Below are 23,475 nucleotides of genomic sequence, written 5' to 3' on the forward strand. Positions count from 1 at the left end.
AACTCACACCCCCAAGATTAAGAGTCGCACACTCTACTGACTGAGCCAGCCAGCGGCCCCAGTACATCCCAAATTTTGATTGCAGTGATGGTCACACCACTTTGTAAATAACTAAAAAAAAATCATTGAATTGTATCTTTAAGTGGGTTAATGTCATGGAATAAAAATCTGATTCTCAGTAAATCTGTTTTTTTTTTTTTTAACTTGTTTTATTTTTTATTTTTTTAAATTTACATCCAAATTAGCTAGCATATAGTACAACAAGGATTTCAGGAGTAGATTCCTTAGTGCCCCTTACCCATTTAGCCCGTCCCCCCTCCCACAACCCCTCCAGTAACCCTCAGTTTGTTCTCCATATTTGAGTCTCTTCTGTTTTGTCCCCTTCCCTGTTTTTATATTATTTTTATTTCCCTTCCCTTATGTTCATCTGTTTTGTCTCTTAAAGTCCTCATATGAGTGGGGCGCCTGGGTGGCGCAGCCGGTTAAGCGTCCGACTTCAGCCAGGTCACGATCTCGCGGTCCGTGAGTTCGAGCCCCGCGTCAGGCTCTGGGCTGATGGCTCAGAGCCTGGAGCCTGTTTCCGATTCTGTGTCTCCCTCTCTCTCTGCCCCTCCCCCATTCATGCTCTGTCTCTCTCTGTCCCAAAAATAAATAAAAAACGTTGAAAAAAGAAAATTAAAAAAAAAATCCTCATATGAGTGAAGTCATATGATTTTTGTCTTTCTCTGACTAATTTCACATAGCATAATACCCTCCAGTTCCATCCATGTAGTTGCAAATGGCAAGATTTCATTCTTTTTGATTGCTGAGTAATACTCCGTTGTATATATATACCACATCTTCTTTATCCATTCATCCATTGATGGACATTTGGGCTCTTTCCATACTTTGGCTATTGTTGATAGGGCTGCTATTAACATGGGGGTGTGTGTGTCCCTCGAAACAGCACACCCGTATCCCTTGGATAAATGCCTAGGAGTGCAATTGCTGGGTGGTAGGGTAGTTCTATTTTTAGTTTTTTGAGGAACCTCCATACTGTTTTCCAGAGTGGCTGCACCAGCTTGCATTCCCATCAGTAAATCTGTTTTTTTAAACTGAACTCACTGCTTTCCTTCCCATTCTCCATGAGATACACACTGGTGACCCATGGTAGAAACCTGGTGGCTCGATGGAGTCATTCACTTCCCTCCCGCTGCATCCGGGCGGCCATGTCATCATTTTTTCCTGCTAAGGAAAATCTCTCTTGTCTGTCCCCTTCTCCAGAGCCGTGATACTGAATCAAGTCAGATCTTCATCCTGTTCAAATGCTGTATAATTACATTCCACGTTTGTTCTTCACCTCTGAAAAAGTCTCTCTGGACTTGGTTAAATTGATAATAACTAAATCTGAGTTAATATTCTCTTCCCAAGTTTCATTAGCTCATTGTGATGTCTTTCTGGATGAAGTCATGACTCCTTAGCAGAGTATGTAGTCTCGTGTGAACTGGACTCTCTCTGCCTCTTCAGGTTAATTTCCTCCGTTCTCCTTATAAGGAATCTGCCCTCACATGTTCTTTGCTTAGGGTAACCCTCTCGATCGTAACGATAACCCTCTTGATGGTAACGCCATGTTACAAGCGATCAGTAGCCACGTGTGGCTGGTGGCTGCCATGTTGGACAGCACAGAGTGTAGAACTTCCACGTTGTATCGTAAGCCCTTAGTGAATATTTTCCGAAGGAATGAATGTATCATAGCTGTTATATCTACAACAGGCATTCACCTGACTTGTGCCTTCATACTTTCAGTGGTAAAGTGCTCCCTGGGTCATGAGGCAGCACATTGGATTCCTGAATCATCCCTAGGTATTTCATCCTCCTCCTTGTTATACTTGGCTGGTATTTGCTTCTCTAAAGTTTCTACTGATTGGTTCAAGTTTCGTATCATCCAAAACGGCATCCACATTATTAGACCATGGCAGTCGTTTCCTCAAAGTGTGTTCTGCCCTGAGTAAACAGTTTGCCCACTTAAGCCTTGTGTAACATAGTCAGTGGTCTGCAGTGTGTGGGTGCTTCTTACAAACTGTGGGCTCCAAATATGGTGTGACCGGTGCAGAATTGAGGGCTGTCAGCTCTCTTTCTGATACGTACATTTCAACTTGCGCAGCCCTAATTGTTATGTTGCCGCATCTGCCACAAAGTTCAGCAGTTAGCACAGTAGCTGGCTGAAAAAATTAAACCATCAGTTAATGTAGGTCGAGGTAAGACTTCTTAAGCTTTTTTGGAGGGCAGTGTTTTCTGTCAGTGTATAATCAAATAAATTTTAATCATTCCTATCTGAAATTGCTTCTTAACTGCCATAAAGGTACCTCTTTTTTTGAATCATAAAAATATTTGATCCTTGTGAAAAATGTAAATATTTTGGTAAGCGAGAATGAGAGGACAAGGGTCATCTGGCTGGCTCAGTTGGTAGAGTGTGCGACTCTTGATCTCAAGTTTGTGAGTTCAGGCACCATGTTGGGTGTAGAGATTACTTAAAAATAAAAATCTTAAAAAAAAAAAAAAAAGGACAAGTACTCATTATCACATCATCCAGAGATAGTGTTAACTTTCTGCTGTGTGTCCTTTCTCAAATAGCACAGAGCCTGATGCGGGGCTCAAACCCACACACTGAGCCAAAGTCAAGAGTTGGAGGCTTAACTGACTGAGCCACCCAGGTGCCCCATAAAGCCACACAGTTTTTAAAAAAATGTATATATTGCAGATTTGTGGCATACGTATAGCTTTGTAAGCTTTATTTACCAATATACCGTGTTTAACGGCGTATTTGTGTCATTTGTTTAGAGCTTTGTTTCAACACTTTATTATGAAAATTTTCAGACTCGGAAAAATTGAATTATCTAATAAACATCTGTATACCCACCACCATTTCACTTTATTTGCTTTGTCACTATTCTATCCATGTACTTACCCTTCTCTTTCCATCAATCATCTTTTTTTTTTGATAAAAGTTTAACTTTTTAACGACTCTATAGTACTTCATTGACTGGGGGCATCTAGATTATTTAACTACATAGTCAACCCGTTGTTGGGTATTTAGGTTGCTTTCCATTTATATTGTGGTGGTTTTCTCATTGTTGAATTTTGAGATTTTGTTTTATATTCTGAGTATAAGTCATTTATGAGATATATGGCCTGCAGTGTTTCCTCCCAGTCTGTAGCTTTTACCCTTTCATTTTCTTAGTGGTGTCTTAAAATACATACATTCTTAGTTTTGATGAAGTCCAGTTTACCAATATTTTCTTTTACGGATCATTCTCTGCCTACCCCAAAATCAGGGAGATTTTTTCCTACGTTTCCTTCTAGAAGGCTTATAGTTTTAATTCTCACATTTAGCCTATGATCCGTTTTAAGTTCATTCTTGTGCATGGTGTGAGATAAGGGCCTAAGTTCACTTTTTTGCATATGGATTTCCAATTATTTCAGTGCCATATGTTGAAAAACCCAGGCTTCTCCCCATGAGTTGTCTTAGCACCTGTACTGAAAATAAATCATTTGACCCTGCTCTCATTCATTTTTAACGTGATACAGAATAGAAAAAAATCTCATTTCTGTTTTACTCTGTTTTGCTTCCGTTCCTGATGGCTTCACTCACACCAAACATTTGGGAAACCATGTCCTTTCTGTGGTGGATCTCATCTCGATTGTGTTGATGGATGACAGAGGCATGGGAGCTGTAAAGAACTGGGAAAATACGGTCGAGGGCACGCCGTTTTTGCTCCTTCTCCCTGTCCCTGAGGTTGGGTATTTGCCCGGGAACGTGAGTGATAACTATATACTTGGTGAAGCTCTCACAAGAACGGTGATCGAGTAAATCCTTCAGGAAAGAAACATGTCTGGCAGGTACCAGGATACCAGCAAAGCTCAGAAAACTTCCTTAAGACTAAAAGTTAGTTTTTTCCAGTGCTGTCTCTTTTGAAGTCCGCTTTCTCTGGGGAATACTTTAATCCCTTTTTACAGTTTGTGAAGATGTGACAGAGTGTGAACTTTGCGTTAAAAAGTGTACCTCGGCAAGATCTGAACTCCGTTTCCTGATTAACGTACTGGGTCATGACGATGGCAACAATGGCTGGTGTTAATGAGTATTTTTCACGTGCCGGCACTTTTCTCATCATGTCAAGTGCATGGTCTCATTTAATCTTTGCAATAACCCCAGAAGGTAGGTACTGCTATTTCTCTCTTTTTATGGGTGGGGAGCCTGCCGCACAGAAAGACAAGTGACTTGTGCGTTTGGCTGGAAAGTCTGGGCCCCAGCAGGTCCTGAGCCTGGGAATCACGGCGCCACGCTGCTCGAAAACTCACGGCAGTGTAGTTCCGGAGACTGGGCTTAATCTACGGTCCCAGCCTTCAGTTTGTACTGGGTATTTCCCATCTTTGTTACTGCGGTGGTGTTTTTAATCACGTGTAAACGTAACTGTTTGCCTCGGTGTAACTCCCTTGGCATTTCTGGTAAGGCTGACGTGGGTATCTGGCTTCTCATTGAGAATTTCAAGCTTTGAGTGAGTTAAGAAGCCGGAAGGAAAGGGAAATGTTAGATGTTTAGACTCACCATGTAGTTTCTTCTGTCAGCTGTTCTCTTGCCTAAAAAGCAGGCGGTGTCCTGCACCTGTTCATTGGCAAACAGGCCCGTCCTTCACGTAGTAAAGGTCAGGAGAAGGGGTTTTACTGCCACAGTTGGGCGTATGGTATCTGTTCAGTGTCCGTTTCTGGGAGAGGAAAGGGTTAGAGAGGCGGTTCTTGGGAGTGGGATGGCGGTAGAGTGGTTGTCAGCCGGGGGGAGGGGGGCGGGGGCTAGGGGGAAGGGAACCAAGCTTGGTTTCAGGGGAGCTAGGGGCCAGGCCTGGCCCCGCCTGAGCTTGCTACCACGCATCTGTTTATGAAGGGAGGGGATCAAACCGCGTGATGTCTCCAGGCCCTTCCGCTTCCACAGCCTGTGCTCCTGGGATCTTTCTGACTCCGGAGGACAGACCCAGGCAGGGTGCTGGACATCCCAAGTTAGGGCAGAACTCAGTCATGCGAGCTGTAAACATAAATACCTCCTTTTCTTGGTTGTTCTCATTAGGGAGAGGCGATTCTGATGTACGCAAACCCCAAACTCTGCTCCGCTCCCTGGTGTCAGCCTCCAGCCCTGCTGTTGCTTAAGTAGGACCGAGGCACGGGTGGTTGTCCTCCCCCTGCGCTTTCCCAGAGGGACACGCTGGAGACTCCAGCATGGGTGGAGCGTAGCTTGCCTCTGTTGAGGTTCACCTCACCGCCTGGCTCCGTGGCCTCCTCTCTGTAAACAAAGTAGGGGTAGGGATCCCTGTCTTGCCCACCAAGCTGGACGGGTCCTCAGCCGTACAAGACTGTCTGAGAAGTGCTTCCAGAGGATTCCGTGAGTGTCAGGTATCATGAAGGTACTGCACGGTGAGCGTGCGGACGTGCTGGTTGTGTAAGGGCTTCAGCTGGTGGCCCCTCCTAGAAGCTGGCACTTCCCCCTAAACAGTGGGAAGAAGCCAGAGTTCCCGTCTTCATCACCGGGAGAATGAAGCTGAAATCCAGCGGGTCCCAGCGATCGTGTCTGCTTGCCCCGTTCTGTGCTGCGCAGCCAGAGTGGTGCCAGGCTAGACCGGGGCTTCCTGGGGGGCACCGATTCCAGTCACATCCAGGCAGACTTTATTTTCAGGTAGACTGGGAGTAGGCTGTTCTGGGAAAGCTCTCGATGGCCAGTAAATTATTGCCAGTTAATAAGATCTGCGTGTGGGTTAGGTTGTAAAAGCTTCCCAAAATCAGTATATTGGAGCCAAGAGGCTAGAAAAGAAACCGGCCAAAAAAACTCCCTTAATACTTAGGGTAAGTCTTCCCACGTAAACTATACAAAAATCGCTTACCTAATTACCACCGCGTCCCAAGAAGTAGGTAAATGCTATTCTCACTCTGTAGGTGAGAAAACTGAGGCTCAGTGGAACAGCCTATCCAGGGTCACACAGTTTGTTGTTGGCATTCCTGGGACCAAGGAAGGGGGCAGGGCGGGGAGAACTAGCTCCCGTTGAACTTTTATGAAATGCAAACCTGCTTTTGCATTCACGGTCTCCTTGAACCGTGTGATAGCCCTGTGCATTGGTACAGTCCTGTCGTAGAGGTGAGGCAACTGAAAATAAGTCGTTCGAGGGTAATAGCTAGGAGCGGCAGAGCTGGTGTTAAACTCCGGCTGCGTGTGGCTCCGGAGCTCAGTGCCGCTGCACGCCGTGGCCTCCCCGTTCGTGGCTTCCTTCCTTCATTCTGCGAATATTCGTGATGTCCCGGGCCTAGAGTTTCACTTTCCCCAGCTTGCTCTTCTGGTTTCCCACGGATCTCTACTTTGAGATATCGCCTGTCACATTAGTGCTACCGGAATAGTTTGTTCAGGTTGTACACTTGTGTGTGTGCTGGGAGGGTACATAGAAAATAGCGTTGGGGTGCCTGAGTGGGTCAGTCGGTTGGCCGTCCGACTTCGGCTCGGGTCACGATCTCGCGGCTCGTGAGTCTGAGCCCCACGTCGGGCTCTGTGTTGATGGCTCGGAGCCTGGACCCTGCTTCGGAGTCTGTGTCTCCCTCTCTCTGCCCCTGCCCCGCTCGCGCTCTGTCTCTGTCTCAAATATAAATAAAACATTAAAAAAAAAAAAGAAAGAAAATAGCGTTACTGTTTTTCTAAAATTCATACCTGTTTGCTGTAAAAATCAGACAATACAGAAGAATACAAAAAAAAAGTACGTAAATAAAGCACACATGACCAGGGACACCAGGCCCCTGGAGATAAGCAGTTGTGAGCGTTTTGGCCGGCATGCCTCCAGCCGTCTCTGTATGCGCGTGCACACACACGTAGCAGCATCACAAGTAACGAGCAGCTGTGCGTACCGAGCTGTCGCTCCTGGCTCCGGCCCGAGCGGTTCCACGTGCGGTGCATCCCTTGCTTCTCACCAGAGCCTTGGAGATCACGATGTCACCCCGTTTTAGGCGGAAGGAAACTGGTGTTTTAGAACAGTGAAGTCATTTAATTTGCCCAAGCCCAAGGCCAAGCAGCGGCAAGCTCTCTGGACCGAAAGGCTGAGCTTGCGGCCACCGGGCCGCGTGGTGTGTGCGGTAACGCGTCCGTGAACATACGCCGCCCTGCACGTTCTTTTCTGGAACTCGCTTCCTTGTTTGATTCGTGGAGGTGTTTCTTACACCACAGTATCCCTAAGTCCGTGGCATTAGCCGTCTGTGTTTACAGGGACTCTTTGTATATGCTGTACTTCATTTGACCGACCCCTGTCGATGGATATTCAGTTTATTGCTGTCTTCAGTCCTACAAAAATCAACATCTTTGTGCCCTTTTGTTGTTCTGGGCTGGTCAAAAGTCAGGCGGCCTTTGTTTGGGTACGATCGGCTCTGCCGCTTTTGAACTTGGGCACATTATTTCACCTTTCTGTTCCTCAGTCTGCCCAGCCGTAAAATGGGAAAAATAACGTGACTCAAGGCGGCTCCCCAGGATTAAGCTAATTGATAGAAGTAGGCAGAGCAGTACAGGGGACACAACTGCTCAGTGTTAGCCCGTATCCATCCATGGGACGCTGGTTGGTGGAGGTGCCAGGAGATTTTCAGCTGAGGTGCCGCGGATTGCTTCTGAGGGGATGTCTGAGGATCCCTTCCAAGGAAGAGGGCGCACCCTGAGGGGGTGACTGGCCTGCCCTGTGGGGCCAGCATCAAAGTTTGTATTTTCCGGGATGAAAACATTGCCATCAGGGCAAAAAAGGGGCTTCTGTGCCCGTTGGCCTTTTCAGACCCTCTCTTTTCTCCTCTGTTTTAGCCTAGAAATTCCTTACCATCTTTGACAGTAATTTGATGCCTTTAGAAATGTCGGTTTGGGAAAAAGAAAATTTAAGTAAAGGGGTGAGGGGGCGCCCGGATGGCTCCATCGGTTGGGCGTCTGACTTTGCTGGGGTCATGATCTCGCAGTTCGTGAGTTTCAGCCCCACATCAGGCCCTGTGCTGACAGCTCGAGCCTGGAGCCTGCTGCGGATTCTGTGTGTGTGTGTCTCTCTCTCTGCCCCTCCCCTGCTCATGCTCTGTCTCTGTGTCAAAAATAAACAAACACTAAAAAAAATGAAGTAAAAAAAAAATGTTGGTTTGGGGGCGACTGGGTGGCTCAATTGGTTGATTTGGCTCAGATCATGATCTCACAGTTCATGAGTTCGAGCCCCACATTGGGCTCTGTGTTGACAGCTCAGAGCCTGGAGCCTGCTTCCGATTCTGTATCTCCCTCTCTCTTTGTTCCTCCCCTGCTCATGCTCTGTGTCTGTCTGTCTCTCTCTCTCTCTCTCTCTCTCTCTCTCTCAAATAAACTTTAGAAATGTCTGGTTCTTTTAGCAGTTTGATCTGGCTTTTTTTGGTTCTTTTCACTCGGAGGGTTGACCTAAACAACCTCTCTCACCATTACTGGAAATGGGAGGTGGTTGTGGCTTTTTTAAAAAGATTAGTGCTGATCTCTAATCTCTCATCACATCATGGTTCTCCTGGAAAATGACAGTACTTTGTGGCACACCTGGAGCGGGATGTAGCTGCTTGCCGTGGGAGGGACTGGCTTTGGGGGCTGGGCGCCGGCCTCCCAGACAGCCGAGGGGTCCAGATGCCAGAGCCGCATACCTGGTGGAGGCACACCAGCTTGGGAAGTACAGCTTGAGGGGACACGTTTATGAAAGAGAAGCAAGCCTCTGCCTGCGGGCGGCGGACACTTTGTGGAGAGAGCGTGTGCAGCATGAACGACTTCTCTTTCCCGCCCTCCCCGTGGGAGGAAGAGAGCGGTGTCTCTCCACCCCTGCACCACCGATAGATACTTCGGGCCAGAGAATTGTGTGCTGTGGACGGCTGTCCTGCACATAGTAGGATGCGCAGCAGCGTCCCTGCCCCCCACCCCCCAGGTGTCGGGAGCACTCCCCCATCATCCCCAGCTGTGACCGCGGACAGTGTCTCCACACAGTGCCCGGTGGCCCCTGGGGCACCGAGACTCCCCCGCCTGAGAATCTGGTGGTAGAGCCGTCTGTGGGTTTCCGACTTTCACGTGCACCCGAGTCCCCTGGAGAGCTTGGCCAGACACAGATTGCCGGGTGGCATCCTCCCAAAGTCTCTGGTTCGGTTAGTCTGGGGAGGGGCCGAGAATTTTCATCTCTGACGAGCTGGCAGATGATGCCGTTACTGCTGCTGGAGGTCCCCGCTCTTGAGGGCCACTGGCTTATAGGATAAGGCACCTAAATTAGAAACCAGGAGACTTCACTTCTGATTCCATCTCTGACAGTAGGCAGGGTACTGTGTTTTTCTCTTTCTGTGGTCGAAAGGAGATCGGACTGACATTTTTCTTAGAGTCACTTACCACTTGATGAAATCTGTGAAGCCCTTCAAATTCCATGTTCTTTCGGTGGAATACAGTGGTTCGCAAAGCTCGGTTCATCCAGCGCCTACGACCCTTTTGCCCTCCTTTTCCTTTTTTTCAGTATGTGCTGTGGGGTCCAAGGAACGTAGTGTCGTGGGAGAGTGAATGGTTTGAGAATGAGGCATGGAAAATAATCAAGGGCTCATATTTTTTCATGTTAGTGAGAATACGTTTTTACAAAAACACTGCGGTTCCAAACTTAGTCAGCTACCTAATAAATCCTGCCCAGCATTGGGAATCCATGTGGAGGTCTTTATCAGTTCGTCCTGATACCTATTAATTTAAACACCAGGGTTATAGGCTGGGTGTCGGAGCTTTCTGTAAGAAGGAATATAAACACCACTGCGAGGCTTATGCAAATGGAACTTTTTTGGAAACTAAGAAGCAGTGCTATTTTGGAGGAGGAAAAACACCACCTTGTACATGTTAGTAGGGAATCAGAAATAGAGAAAGCCCGATTATCGGAAAGAAAATGTGAGAAAGAAAAACTAGCTTTTTGAGGGAATAAAATGTGTTTATCTAAAGCAGGACTTCCCAAATTAAAGCTCCCTTAGACATATATTCATGTGATTTCTCTACCATTATGTCTTCCCTAAGAGTCCTTCTCGAGACAGAACATGTGTTAAATTAAGGTTCTCCTTTTTAGGGCTTGTATATTGGGAAGGGGTTGCATGGTCAGGATTGGTGTCTAGACTGTAGACCTTAGGTGCTCAAAACACAGGGACAGCTCCTCTGACTGCGGCGTAGACCTCACCCCTGTGGTCTGGTTTTAGATGTAAGGATTTAGACCCCTGCTTTACTTTCTACCTTCAAAATAAAATATCGTCATCCCTGCCTTGCCAGCAGGTGCTAGAAATTCCCACATTGTTCATTCACTGGGTCTCTACTGCGGTCTGAATGTCTGTGTCCCTCCAAAATTCACATGTGGGGATTCTAACCCCCAGTGTGATGGCGTGAGGAGGTGGGGCCTTTGGGAGGTGACTGGGCCCGGGCCTTCACGAATGGGTTAGCGCCCTTTTGACAGAGACCTGGCCGAGCTCCCTGGCCCCTTCCCCCACGTGCAGATACAATGAGAAGTCTGCAGCTTGGAAGAGGGCCCTTACCTGCCCATGCCGGGACCCTGATCTTGGACTTCCAGCCTCAGGAACTGTGAGAAGTTAATGTTTGTTTGTAAACTCCCCGGCGTGTGGGGTTTTGTTACAGCACAGCCGGAGTGGACAAAGGCAGCCTCCGTTTTCCAAAGGCTCCCCCTGGACTGGCCCCAGAAGTTCCCTTCCGCACTTAGCTTCTTGGAAGACACTTGACATCCCAGAACCTTTGGAATCCACTCACTCCTTCAGTTCTTTAGAACATTTAATTAATTAATTAGTTTATTCGTTCCACTTCCCTACCCTCTGTGGAGAATACAGATATGAACAAGACATTCTCTGATTCAGTCCATTTCTTCTTTGACTTCACGTTATTGTGCCAGTTAGTGTGGGCTGAGTTTGTATGTCTCTGTAGTGGGTTTGGTTTGTGACTTCCAAGCACTATTACATTGGAAGGAAAGGGATGATAGGGTGGGTTTGTGAAGTTGAGGAATTAGAGTTAATTATGGTAAGTGCTTCAGAATAGCCAGATCTGGAGGAGGGGGAGGAGGGGCTCTGTGAATCAGCACCTATGAATCAGATGTTCCCTTTTTTGTTTTTAAGAGACCCACAAGTGTGATAGTTGGAGAGAATTCAGAGAAGCACTGAAAGCTGGAAGTTCTAGAAAATAGCCCCCCCCCCCCATTTCAGGATAATTTGACCTGAGAGGACTAAGCAGTAATTTCGAATTGACTGCAGTCATTTGAAGGATTTTCATAAAATAAGAGGATGTAAACGAGGCAGAAGCAAAAATGGACCAGACAGGAAAGAACTTCTTACCCAACAGCCCCCTGGAGTGGATGATAAGCTATGTTGAGATATTGTAGGAAGATTATCTGAAACCTGGGGAAAAGGCACAAGGATTACTGAACGCCCTTTCAGGATCACTTGGGGGCATCTTTTAGCAAGCCCACCTAAAGGACAGCTGACATTCTTGGAGAAGACTGACTTCTGTAAAGCTAGATGCTAACTTGCAGAAAATGGATAAATTACACGATTTCTGTCCAGTAGAGATCTAAATGATTTCTGTTCAGTAGAAAAGGTACCTCAAAGCTTATGGTTTCACCGTTTGGTGGGAGGTTAACCAGTTTTATATCTAACCTTGCAAGATCATCACATTCTGTTTTTTTTTTTCTTCTCCCACTGACTCTATGTATGTTTCTCGTGTAACCTTGGAACCAGCGTTGTCATTCTGCTGTTCCTTCATTAACGACTTAAATCAGTCCTTGACGCATGCATACTGTATTTTTGTATGGCAGGGTTTTAGCTTTTGAAAATTACACTTTGAAAGAGTGGACACTCCTTGAGGAGATAAGCATCTTGGGTGGCTAGGCTGTTGCCCAGAAGTAGGGTTTGGCTCATTTGACCACGAGGTCCTTTTAGCCCTGAATTCCCACAATTATGCGTGTTTATGAACTCTCTAGGCCCCTTGGATAGTAGGTTGCATTTATCAATCATCTAATTGTGTGACTTGGGTAAATACTTAAAATTCCTGCCTTATCAAGACCTCAGAGGCACAGAGGAGAAAAGGATGATTTCCTTTGTTGTTAATGATAGTATTCTCATCTACATATCTGGCACACACAACTCACAGAACGCTGGCACACCTGTTGTATCTGGCCCTCGTAATATCTCTGTGAGGGAGCAGACACTCTGACAGGTGAATTACAGGTGAATTACTCCACTCCGGTAAGGACCGGACCACAGCCCAGCCGGTCACACTCCAGGCCCCCCGGGCTGCTCATGCTGGTACCGGGACGCGAATGGGTCTTGATAAGAGCAGTGAGTTGAGGTGGGAAAGGAAACCAGTGCCAACAGAGAACCTAGAAGATCCTGTGTCACAGCTGCAGACGCCTTCGTGGTGACTTACCAACGCTGACTCTCATTGAGGTTTTTGAGGCCTTGTGGTCTGGTCCCAAATGTTGGGAAGCTTTCACCTCCCCCTTTCTCAGAGGTGGTGTGGCACTAGACATACAACAGAGTCCCAGTATCTCTTGATGGAATATATGAATTTGTCTTGCATGCTTTTGTCTTCCTGATTCTCCCTCTACTCCCGGCAGGATTTTCTGGGAAAATTCTGTCTGTCTGGGTGACATTGGGGCAGCTGCACGTGTTTATTCAGAAGAATAATCTGCCCTATTATTGGATGGTTGCATTACAAGGACTGCTGACTTCATCCAATTTCGTCTTTTTACGAAATCGTCTCTCTTAGTCTACAAACTGCTGGTTCGTTAATTCAACAGATATTTTTTGAATGATCCCGGGCGCCAGCTCTGGGGTAGAATGGTAAGATGGGGCAAGGTCCTTCCTCTCGTGGAGCTTATGCTTCCTCGGCTTATGTTACTCTCGGGGTTCTTAGTATTTCTGCTGAAATATTTTAGTCTTTGCTCTGCTTCGTTACTAACCTGAGAACCACACGAAACAGTGCAGTTGTGGGAAAGACTATCTCTGAAACATACCTGTAATCCATCAGCTTGTTTTCTGCTCTCGTGTCCTGCCTCTACCGCCAGAGTCCAGACTCCGTCAGCTCTTACTTAGACTGTGGCAGCAGCTTCTGAGTGGTCTCCCCACTTGCACGTTTCTTCTAACCACGAAAATCGGGTCGTGTTAACTCCCTTGCCGAAAACTCTCCGGTGGCTTCCCTGGCTGCTGACGCCCTGCTGACCTCTCTTCCTCATGTCCCATCTCCTCTGTTCCTTACTCCTCCGTTCCAGCCACACCGCATGAGAGGGTGAAAATCACACTTGTTTCCTCCCACCTCAGCTGATTCCTCTGCCTGCAGTAATCCTTCCTCGAGGTTTGCACAACTGTCCCCTGCTTGTCATTCCCATCTCACCGTAGATACCACTACCCACGGGGGTCTTTCCTATCACCGCCGCTAAGTTCAGTAGCTCCTGTCGCTCTGTGGCACGTTGCTGTGTTGTATTCATTCACGATGTGCCTTCCCTCATTAGAAGCAAGCACTGGGAGTCGGGATGTGAGTGGACTCGCTGCTGTCTCTCTGCACCGCCTGGAATGTACCTAGCATAGCAGCTCTCCAAGTGTTTGTTGAGTGAATGCAGAGGTAATCTTCGGGAACCCGGCACAGATACTTAGAGAGAGCTCACTTGCTAAGAGAGTCTGATGTGGACAGAAGTGCGGAAATAATTGCCAGTAACTCCTACTTTTGACTCGTGGTAGATTGAACGATATAATTGTGTTTGCTTTGTGGTAGAATGCTTTTGGGGGGTAGGTTTTAGTTTAAATAGAATTCTCACAATAGAGGTGAGGGATGGCTTTATTTAAAACTTACATTTTAAAGTTAAATGTCACTGTAGAGGTTCACTTGAATTATGTAATTTGGGGGAAGGAATGAGTTCAGCGTGTAGGGCTCACATTTCTCACCAGTTGAAGAAGGGATCTGTTTTGTTTTTAAATTTTTGGAGAGGTTAATGCAACCGCAGCAAAAGTGCATTAAGTGAATTGAAAAGTTTTTGACTGAAGGCCTACCGTGTGTGTCCCTAGGAATGTTAGCTTTCCCAAATTGTCAGGGGCCTGGGGACACCTCATGTTAATGATCATGTCTGTGTTCAGTATCTCCACATTTGTTCGACCTTGGACAAATTACTTCAACTCTTTGGCCTCTGTTTCTTTATTAGCAAATTGGGGAATCTCATAAATTCTGTCTCAGATATTCTTGGTGCTGGGATTTGGAAATTTTTCACCATTTTTTATCAGCTCTGCTCGTACCAGGACCTTAAGAATTGCCCTGAAAGGTATAACGAGTGTTCCAAGAGGAGAGTCTTGAGTTACTGATGGAAAACAGGCATGAAGTCCAGAGGTCTCCCTCCCCCAGGCCTCTGCCACCCTGGACCTGCCTGTGGCTAGGCTAAAGCCCATCTGGCCAGCTCCCAGCATGACAAATGTCTGGGAGCTAAGGTCACTGCCACTCCTCTCCAGACCTCGCAGGTGGTGCTAAGAATGCAGGTTCCGACCATTAGACCAACCAGCACATCCTTCAGTCAGAAGTAAGTAGTGAGTGTCTGCAGTTCACTAGCGTTGTCCCTGAGGCTGGGAACGACTGATAACAGAATGCTCTGGAATCTCCTTTCCCTCAAGAAGCTTGTGTCTGCTTGATTACCAGCTGCCCCTACCCTCATCCATGACTCTCACCAGGTAGTTTAATAAATAAAAACATCTTATAATTCTATTTGGTCTGGGTTAATTGCTCTTCCTAAGACTTTGGCAATCTCTACTGCCTTTTTTTTTCTTTTTTAAGAGAAAGGGGGAGAGTGTGAGCAGGGCAGAGGGGGAGAGAGAGAGAGAGAGAGAGAATGAGAATCTCAAGCAGGCTCCATGCCCAGCACAGAGCCCTATGTGGGGATCGATCCCACAACCCTGGGATCATGACCTGAGCTGAAATCAGGAGTCAGAGGCTTAACTGACTGAGCCACCCAGGTGCCCCTCTACTGCTTTTTTTTTTTTTTAATTTAAGATTTAGTAGGGGTGCCCGAGTGGCTCAGTCAGTTGACTGTCCGACTTCAGCTCAGGTCATGATCTCGTGGTTCATGAGTTCGAGCCCCACTTCGGGCTCGGTGCTGACAGCTCGGAGCCTGGAGCTGCTTCAGATTCTGTGTCTCCCTCTTTCTGCCCCTCCCCTGCTCATGCTCTGTCTCTCTCTGTCTCAAAAATAGATAAAAACATTAAAAAAATTTTTTTTAAATAAAATAAATTTAAGGTTTAGGACAGTGATTTTAGACATACCTCCATACACAGTATATATGTTTATGTGTACATGCACGCACACCCCTTGTCCTGAGAATCACGGGACAGAAAGGCCCTGACCATCACCCCAAAAATTAAAATAAATGAGCTACCTGTAAGCAGGTAGAGTACCACTGAGGGGGGTGGCCTTACCGTGGGGATGAATGTCCAGCAGTCAGCACTGTCAGGGAGAGGCAGCCTTGTGAGGTGGTAACGATGGTCGCGAACGTTCCACAGCTCGGTGCACTCCGCGGGGAGCTCTCACAGCTCCCCGGGGGGCTGCCCTGTGGGCTCCCCACAGCCGTCCCGCAAGAGGAAGGCCCGGGCAGCATCCGCATCAGTCCCGCTGCGCACGCAGAGAGCCCAGGGCGCGGACAGCTCGGGTCGCCTGCCGGTGATCACAGAGTCAGGAAGTGGCAGATCTGGGACGTAAACTCCGTTATTTAATGACTCTGAGTCTCTTGTGTTTTCTGTTCTATCATGATTCTGCCGAGAAGCTGCCGTCACTGGAGGGTCCCAGGCGGAGACCTGTCAGGAAGTCGTGTGCGAGCATTCGCGAGCAGTTCAGTTCAGTTGGTGATTGCTGTGTGGCTTGAGGGATCACAGGGTTCCCCCCAGATCGTCCTCACTAATCAGTCTGCCTCCGGTGGCGGTTACCGCTTCGTGTCTTTGACTCGGGCCCTGGGTTGTGGCCGCTCCGTGAGGCGGGGAGAATGCGCGCAGCCCCCGCGGAGCAGCTTCGCGTGGACACCTGTGCTCCGCCACTCTCCTCCCTGATGGAGAGCAGAGGCGAACGGTCGTTCCTTCGGCAGACCCTTATCCAATGGCTCCTCTCTGTCCTGCTCTGCGCCAGGCTCTGGGAGTGCGTGTCGCTGCCCTTCTGGGTCTCAGGGAAGATCGGGCAGGGTGCCGGGTGGCGCGTCGGTGGCAGTAGCGAGAGCGGCTCACCGGGCCGGGGGTGGAGCACGCGCGACAACACGCAGCTCGCACACGGAGCCGGGACCGATCTGGGCCGCTTGCCCCACGGGCCGAGGAAGTTAGGGAACCGGGAGAGAGTTGGAGAGAAAAGACTTGGTTCGCGGGGCCGAGGCCTTTTCGCCTGACCCCGTGGGCACCGGGGAACTCGTGCGGGGTTGGAAGGGGCACCGGCCTCCAAGTCAGATTCAGACAACGGCTCTGGCAGAAGGGACAGAGGGAGGAAGACCGGTCGTAAGGCGCCGGGCCACGCGAGCAATGCCGCGGGCACGGGACGGGGCAGCCGGATTCAAGGAAACCTTTTGGAGGTAGAGTCCGGACTAGTGACTGATGGTACCTGTGGGTGTGAGGGAGAGAGAAAGGCAGGAGTGAGTCACGGGTCTTGACGTGAGATCTGTCTCCCCTGGTTTATAAAGAGCATTTGCAGGCCAAATGCTTGAAGATCTCCTTAATGGCAAGTCTCAGAATGCAGCCAAACCTTGCCAGCTTGGGCTTTACAGACTGGTAAACATTTCTCTCCTTTTGGCTGACACCTCGTTTCCTTCTTCTCAACTTCTGTTCTGGAATCATTACATAAGTTTTGTGCCTCCAGGAATCGATAAGAGCCTAGCACGTGCTACACACCCAATAAATGAGTGATGGAGTCAGTGAGATCACTTATCACGGTGGACCCACAAGGTCATGTTGTTGACGGTGAGGCGGTGAGCACACAGTGTGACTCCTGTGATTCCGGAACTCTGAGGAATTCTCAGGGAGGCGCAGCCTGGAATCCTCTCCGCCGTTCGCCGGCCACACCGGCCACACCTGCCCGTGGCGGCGGCAGCCATGGAAGATGAGGCAATCGGGCAGGTCGCCCGGGAGCCGGCTGCGTTCCTTCAGGCTTTTGCCCCCCACTTCCCAACCTGCAGATTTCGGGTGCAGGGGTGGCGGATGTGCGTGCGATTCACCCAGGACCCCAGGCGTGCCCGGGGTTCGACTTCTTTCTCAGGGCTGATCCAGCTCCCAGCCTGGAGCCTAAGCATACGCTGCATTAATCAGACTTGCTGGAATGATCACATGGTTTTCTAGCTGCCTCCCCTGTTAGCTGCCGCTTGTCAGCAGCTGGCGGAGCTGGAGGCCGCAGGCCCCTGTCTGCAGAAAGCCTTTTACTTCCGAATATTGGGGGGGTGGGGGGGGTGGAAACCCCGCCTCTTTTTTCTGCACTTTGCACCATCCGACTGACTAAATGGTTGTCCTCCGAACCAAAAAGGCTACCAGACAATCTAAGGACGTTGTCTCTGACTAGGTCATGTTTGCATTTGAAGAATTCAGGTACGTCGTGGGCTTTCTACATCAGCCTGCCGCTGGGTTTTTGTTCTCGCTGGGTTTTTGCTGTGTAATGACAGCTCGGGCTCTGGCTGGTTCTCACCCCCAAAACGGTTCTTTCCTGCATTCCGTGGGCTTTATCCCGGTCACGGGGGTGGGAGGCGCAGAGGTGGTGCAGGTCGGGGGTGTTTACTGCATGCACACGTGCAGCAGGGGATAATTGGGGTGCTCGTGCGTAAATTTGCCGGGGACCCCACCTTGTGCCTCCTCTGAGCTGCTGTGGGTGGTGTAGAGTTATGAATGCAGAATAGCAACTCTATCCAGAATGAGTCTCTCGCTCTCTTTTGTTTTTCTTCCTTTGTCAAACTCATGGAGTCCACTGCTCTTTTAAAAAAATGCTCATGGTAGCAGCAAAGATGGAAAATCCTGCAAGTCTGTCTGCTTAGTTGAGGCTTGATTTTGGCTCTGATTTCCCTCCTCATTGTTAATAGTAATCTCGTGCTTGGGCAGTTTTCTGGGAAGTGCTCTGATGATGTTTTGTTAGCAGGGTCCTTCTCTGCTTTCAGAAGCTTTTCGGCTGCTGTAATTATCAATGCTCCAAATGAGTCTTTTGTGAATCTTATTCCTTCTCTTCTCTGAGGATCTGTCCCTGGGTATGAACATGGGAAGGGATGTTCCAACAGAGGTAGTTTCTAAGAAATGAGAATAAAGGAGGCAGAATGGGAGGGTTATCTGACCATTTGTGTGTATATTTCCACCTTTTGGAGCATACAGAAGACTGTGTGTGTGTGTGTGTGTGTGTGTGTGTGTGTGTGTGTGTGTGTGTGTGTCTGTCCCTAACCTCCGGCAGGCTCTCATTTCTCAAATGGAATTACAGCGTATTTTAGAACTGAGCATAAATACCATATCGATGGGCGAGGGGGGTGATTGTGTGGGAACCCCAGTTCCGTTTCTACAGGCCTTTTTTGTTCCCTCCGGAAGGTTGCGGCGATAGACATTAAAACGATAACAGAATAACCACCTTTCGTTGTTTGTAAGAGGAAATTTAGAGACCTTTTAATCAAAATCAAGAGAGTAGATGAGAGGATCATCAGATCTGTAGGAAGAAAAGCAGGGCTGGAAAGGGTGTCCCCGCCCTTTCTATAAACTTGGAGCTTTGGATCTAGGAAGTTCTCCTTTGTTTAAGAGAGTGTCTCTGCATTATTTCTAGTGGCCTGGGCTGGTGAAAAGGATATTCTTTCCATGTGGCAACATGCTCTGGGGACGTGGGGCCTGTGCCCTTACACGGGGACCAGAACTTACTGTTTTATGGTAGCTCCATTAGATAACTCACAAGAATTTGTTTTATGCTTGACGTGTTACAGTAGATAGGTCCATAGATGGTGAATTCGGAGTCCCGGGTTCTAATCCCCGTTGGCAGGTTAGCTTTTCTGATCCTTCTGAGATTTACGGAGGAGTTTGGGAGAGTGTAGAAAGTAGTACAGCTGTGAGGTTCGTATCTTACTGTTAGCATCTATTCGGGATGGAGTAAGCCTTAGCTAACCATCGCCTTGAACAGAGCTTGGAGCCGGTCACCTCGTTTCCTAGTTAGGGAAGAGGCATATGTATCAACAAGCCTTGTCCCCTTGGGTCAGCTCCCAGCCCAAAAGCTGGGTCTGAGCAGTTGGAATGGGGTCACGTTGAGGGCCAGTGTGCTGCTGGACTGAGAAGGTGGGGCCGTGTGTGGAAAGTAGACCAGAAGGGGGGGGGGTCTATTACCTGTGTGTCCGGCTTCGCTTAAGCTGGCCGCAAAGAACTTTTCTGGGTATGACTGCGTTTTGTGACTGCTGCCCATACTGGACAGTTGGCCGCCTTCTTTAGTCACGGGCTTTGTGTGGGGCTGAGTGATCACGGTGGGGCAACACAGGCACTTTAGAGGAGCTTGTTAGCTTTGTAGCTCCGGTCAGGGTGGTGCTCAGGCTGTAGCCTGCAGTGGAGACCCCTGGAGGGCCCGTGAAAACCTGGATTGCTGGGCCCCCCCTCCCAGAAGCTCGGGTCTGGTAGGTCTGGGCTGGGCTTGGGGATCTGCATTTCTAGTAAGTTCCCAGGTGACGGCGATGCTGTAGGCCTGGGAAGCACACCCTCAGAACCGTCGGCTTGGGGGAAGCAGGCAGACTGCCCTTACAGAGATGGGACATCTGAGGCAAAGGCGAGGAGGTCCAGGTAGGAAAGAAGCCCGGAGCCGGAAGCCGCACGTCCAGTCAGGCAGGTGGACCCGAGGCGGGCGTGCTCCTGGGAGATTAACCCGTGACCATGATCGTCACAGCGGCCCCTCCTCCTGGGGAGGGGCGAAACCGAGTTTATAACCCAGTTTCCGCCACGTACGGCCTGTGTGGACCTGGCAGGGCTCTTCGCCTTTTATCGTCATCATCTTCTGTGGGAATTTTCTCTAAGAAAGTCTGTGACGCCGTTGGAAGCAAATGAGAGGACGTGAACTTGCTCTGTGCGTCAGGGGACACGTTACTCCCTAGTAAGGCACGAGGAGTTCCCTGAGAGCTTTCCAGTGTCCTGTGTTTTTAACTTTGACTCCTTTGTGCCTAAGACTGCTTGACGCACAATAGGTCCTCAATAAGCAGTCGACACCGATCGTTTTCAGGGGATTTAACGAGGAAGGAGAAACAGGCACGTGATCAGGCCGGCTCGGTGCGGGCCTGGTGCTGGTGCCACGGTGCCTGTTCAGTGCGCTGGTTCAGAAGAGCGCGTCGAAAAGCCCGCGGCTGACCTCCTGAGAAAACTGCGAAGTGTCCTTAGCACACCCCAGCCGCTGGGGTGGCAGAGCTCCGCTCCCGTTTCCTAAGGAATCTCTGCGGGTGATCTCACTGCAGAGCCTGCTGACCATCGTAGTGATTTGCTGGGGCCAAACCCGCAGGGTTGCAGAATCCTGAGAGCTTGGGTGGTTGGGCCAGCATTTTCCAGATGGTTAGGGTAGTTTCTGCCTGCCGTTGGCTTCAAGACTGTATTGTTCCAACACCAGGCAAGCTGTTCTAGCTGGCTGCTGTGGTAGACACGCTTCCCTTATATTTTTGCCTTTTTAAAAAGACCTCTTACGTGAGAAGTTTACCGAATTCATGGTTTAGTAAACATTTGCCAGTCACTACACACCACGGCGACTGCCTTCTGAGCACCAGTGAGTACTAGAGACAGCTTTGTGGAGGCCTCTCTGGCTTCCCTTCCACTTCCAGAGCCCGAGCAGGGACCACGTTCCCTCCCCTCCCCAGAAGAAACATTTTAAAATGTGATTTTTGGCTCTGTGATCCCACAAGGGAGAATGGAACCCAAATCAGAAACGTCTGTTTCTCAGAATTCCTGATGCTTACCCTGATTTATTTCTAGAAGGAATGTGGTATGCCAACTCCAAGATCTAAAATCCATAGTTGGAATGTGTCAGTCACGTGAAAACGGGAAGGTACTACCCTGAGTCTGTTTGCTTTATTTTCTTTTGTTGAGTAAAGTGTCCTGGAAGCGTGGAGGTTCAAACACCAACCGGCTCTTTCTTGATTAATCCGTGTTTATATCCAGTCTTGGAAAGTGTCGTTCTTTCCCTTGCTCTTCCACTGGAATATGGAGATGAGTTGAGATGAGGGGGTCTCGGGGAAGACCTGAGGTCTGGAAGCCAGCACAGCCCACCCGGTGTCCGGAGCCTAAGCCAGCCTAGCCCCTCTCATCTCCCCGGCCCCGTCATCCGCCCAAGAGACGGGGGTTTAGGTACGGCGACTTTCACGCTGTGGCGAGCAGGTAACACTCATCAACAGGAGACGGAGGCTGGGCTGGGCAGCGATGGGGAAGGGGCTGTTGCCCTGCTGTTCCCCAGATACCGCTAGTCGCTTCGCCCATGGTAACTGGAACCCACGTAACATAAATGAAAACAGAAGCTCGGGGATGTGGACAAACCTGAAACGTATACCTCCCCCCCAGACCTTTCCCCAGACTGGTCCCGTGGATTCAGCTGCTTGCTTTGTGCTGCCACCTGGAAGTCTGCCGGGCATCTCAAACTTAGCACATCTGACACCTTTCTTGTATCTTTTCTGGAGCCATTGCTTCTACAGTTTTCCATAGCCCAGCCTTCCTTTGGTACCTCCATCATCCCTGACCCTTTTCTTTCTCTCCTACTCCGTGCCTGAGCTATCCGGGCGAGTTCTGCCGGCTCTATGTCACTCAACCGACTGAGCCACCCAGGCACCCCAGTCGGCGCTACGTCAAAGCATGCCCAGAGTCCCGACACTTCTCGGCGCCTCTGGTGCTACCAGCCTGGTCCACGTGGCCACCGTCTCCCACCCGACTCACCGCCGTGGTCTTGTAACTGCCTCCAAGCTTCCCGTGTGCCTTGCCCTCCTGCTCCTGGTTTTTCAGCTGGTTTTCATTGGAAAATATCGACTCAGGCCATGTCAGTCCAGAGCTCAGAACCCTCCAGTGGCTTCCCACCTGGCTGCGGGCGCCCCCCTCTGGGGGTATCTCACAGGGCTTGCTCAGCCGCCATACTCCGTCTCTCCCGACCTCTTCCTCCAGATGCCCGCATGGTTTGCTGCCTCATCTCCTGGGGTCTCTGCTCAGCTGTGGCCTCGACCTCTCTTTTTAACACACCCCCTCCCATAATGGGCACTCCCTTTCCGCCTTACTCTGCCCCATTTTTCCCCCAGATCACATATCACCATCTACTTCCTGTGGATTTTAATTTTGTGTTTGTTTATTGTTTGTCTCCCTCTAGCAGAACGTTAAGTGCTGCAAAGTAGGGCTTTAAAAATCTATTTTTGTTCACTGCTGTATCCCTAGTGCCTTGCAGTGGTAGCTGTCTAAAAAACACCTGTCAAATGGATGAAAGAAATGAGAACAGACACCCAGAGAGGTTGGGTAATTTGCCTGAAGGCACCCAGCAAGGAGGCGTAGGCAGTTTCACTTCCGTTCATCTCCTCAGACAGTCTGTGCCTGGAATGCCCTCCTGTGAATGGACCTCACGTCCTCCAGCTGGCACACCCTCGTGATTCTCTCCGGTGGGCCCAGAGCCCGTTGTGGGGCCTGGCTCTCGGCACCCCTCCGCGTCTGTGGGAAGCGGAGAACAGAATAGAGGACCCCCACCTGGGGTGGGATGGACTGACCCCTTGTCCTGACCCCTTCGGCCCTTACATCCCGTCTCTCTGCAGGGCTGCCCTCGGGGCGATGTACGACAGTGTTCCTTCCACATCTTCCTGCCCTCCTGCAGTTTGAGCTCTTGGTGGTCAGGGAGCGTGTCTTAGTCGTCCTCCACCACTACCAAGTCTTAGCACGCTGTCAGCTCTAGTCTAGGAGGGGTTGGTAAATGCCTACGAGACTGATGTTGTAGGTAGGTATTAAAGTAATTTGAATTCTATCGGTCACAGTCCCTCACTGCGAGGAGCTTATGATCACACGGTCTTTGACCCCCCAGGATCTGTTAGAATGCACAGCTGTGTGGGTCTTTAATAGGCGATAGTGGGAGCACCTGGTTGGTGGAAAGAGCAGAGGGTGGAGAGTTGAAGGAGAGAAAAACAGAGCAGGAGCGGGGAGGACAGCCAGACTGCATTGACTTGACAGTCTTGCCTGGAGTTTGACTGGCCACAAGCCGAACGTCATTCTGGGAAATGATGTAGCTGTTATGGCGGCAGAGCAGAAGTATTTTAAAATACCAATCTGTCCTCCGTTATTAAATAAGTGTTGCGATTATTGTTGTTTTGCTGAAAGAGAGGCAGTGTTGTGGATCTGGGATCCAAAGACTTGGCTTCAGTTTGTAGAAGGTAAACTTAAAAGCTGAGACCTTGGGCAAGTCACTGTATTTCTCTAGGCCTTAGTTATTTCACTTCTAGGAAAAGG

General features: G+C 49.3%; 1 protein-coding gene across 4 annotated transcripts in view; it reads left to right on the plus strand.

The window, feature by feature from the left end:
- The window catches only part of EVL (Enah/Vasp-like), a 151,131-nt gene that overhangs the window by 20,480 nt on the left and 107,176 nt on the right, over positions 1-23,475 (plus strand). The window contains exon 1 of one of the 4 annotated variants that reach the window (XM_053889809.1): positions 17,489-17,619. The exons of the other annotated variants lie outside the window; for them this stretch is intronic. Within the exon in view, the coding sequence (XP_053745784.1) occupies positions 17,597-17,619 (23 nt within the window). The 5' untranslated portion in view covers positions 17,489-17,596. Of the gene's footprint in view, positions 1-17,488; positions 17,620-23,475 lie in introns of those variants that run through there. 4 annotated transcript variants of the gene reach the window in all.

Source organism: Panthera pardus, unplaced genomic scaffold (assembly GCF_024362965.1).
Source record: "Panthera pardus isolate Hobbes unplaced genomic scaffold, ASM2436296v1 HiC_scaffold_24, whole genome shotgun sequence".
Lineage (NCBI taxonomy): Eukaryota > Metazoa > Chordata > Mammalia > Carnivora > Felidae > Panthera > Panthera pardus.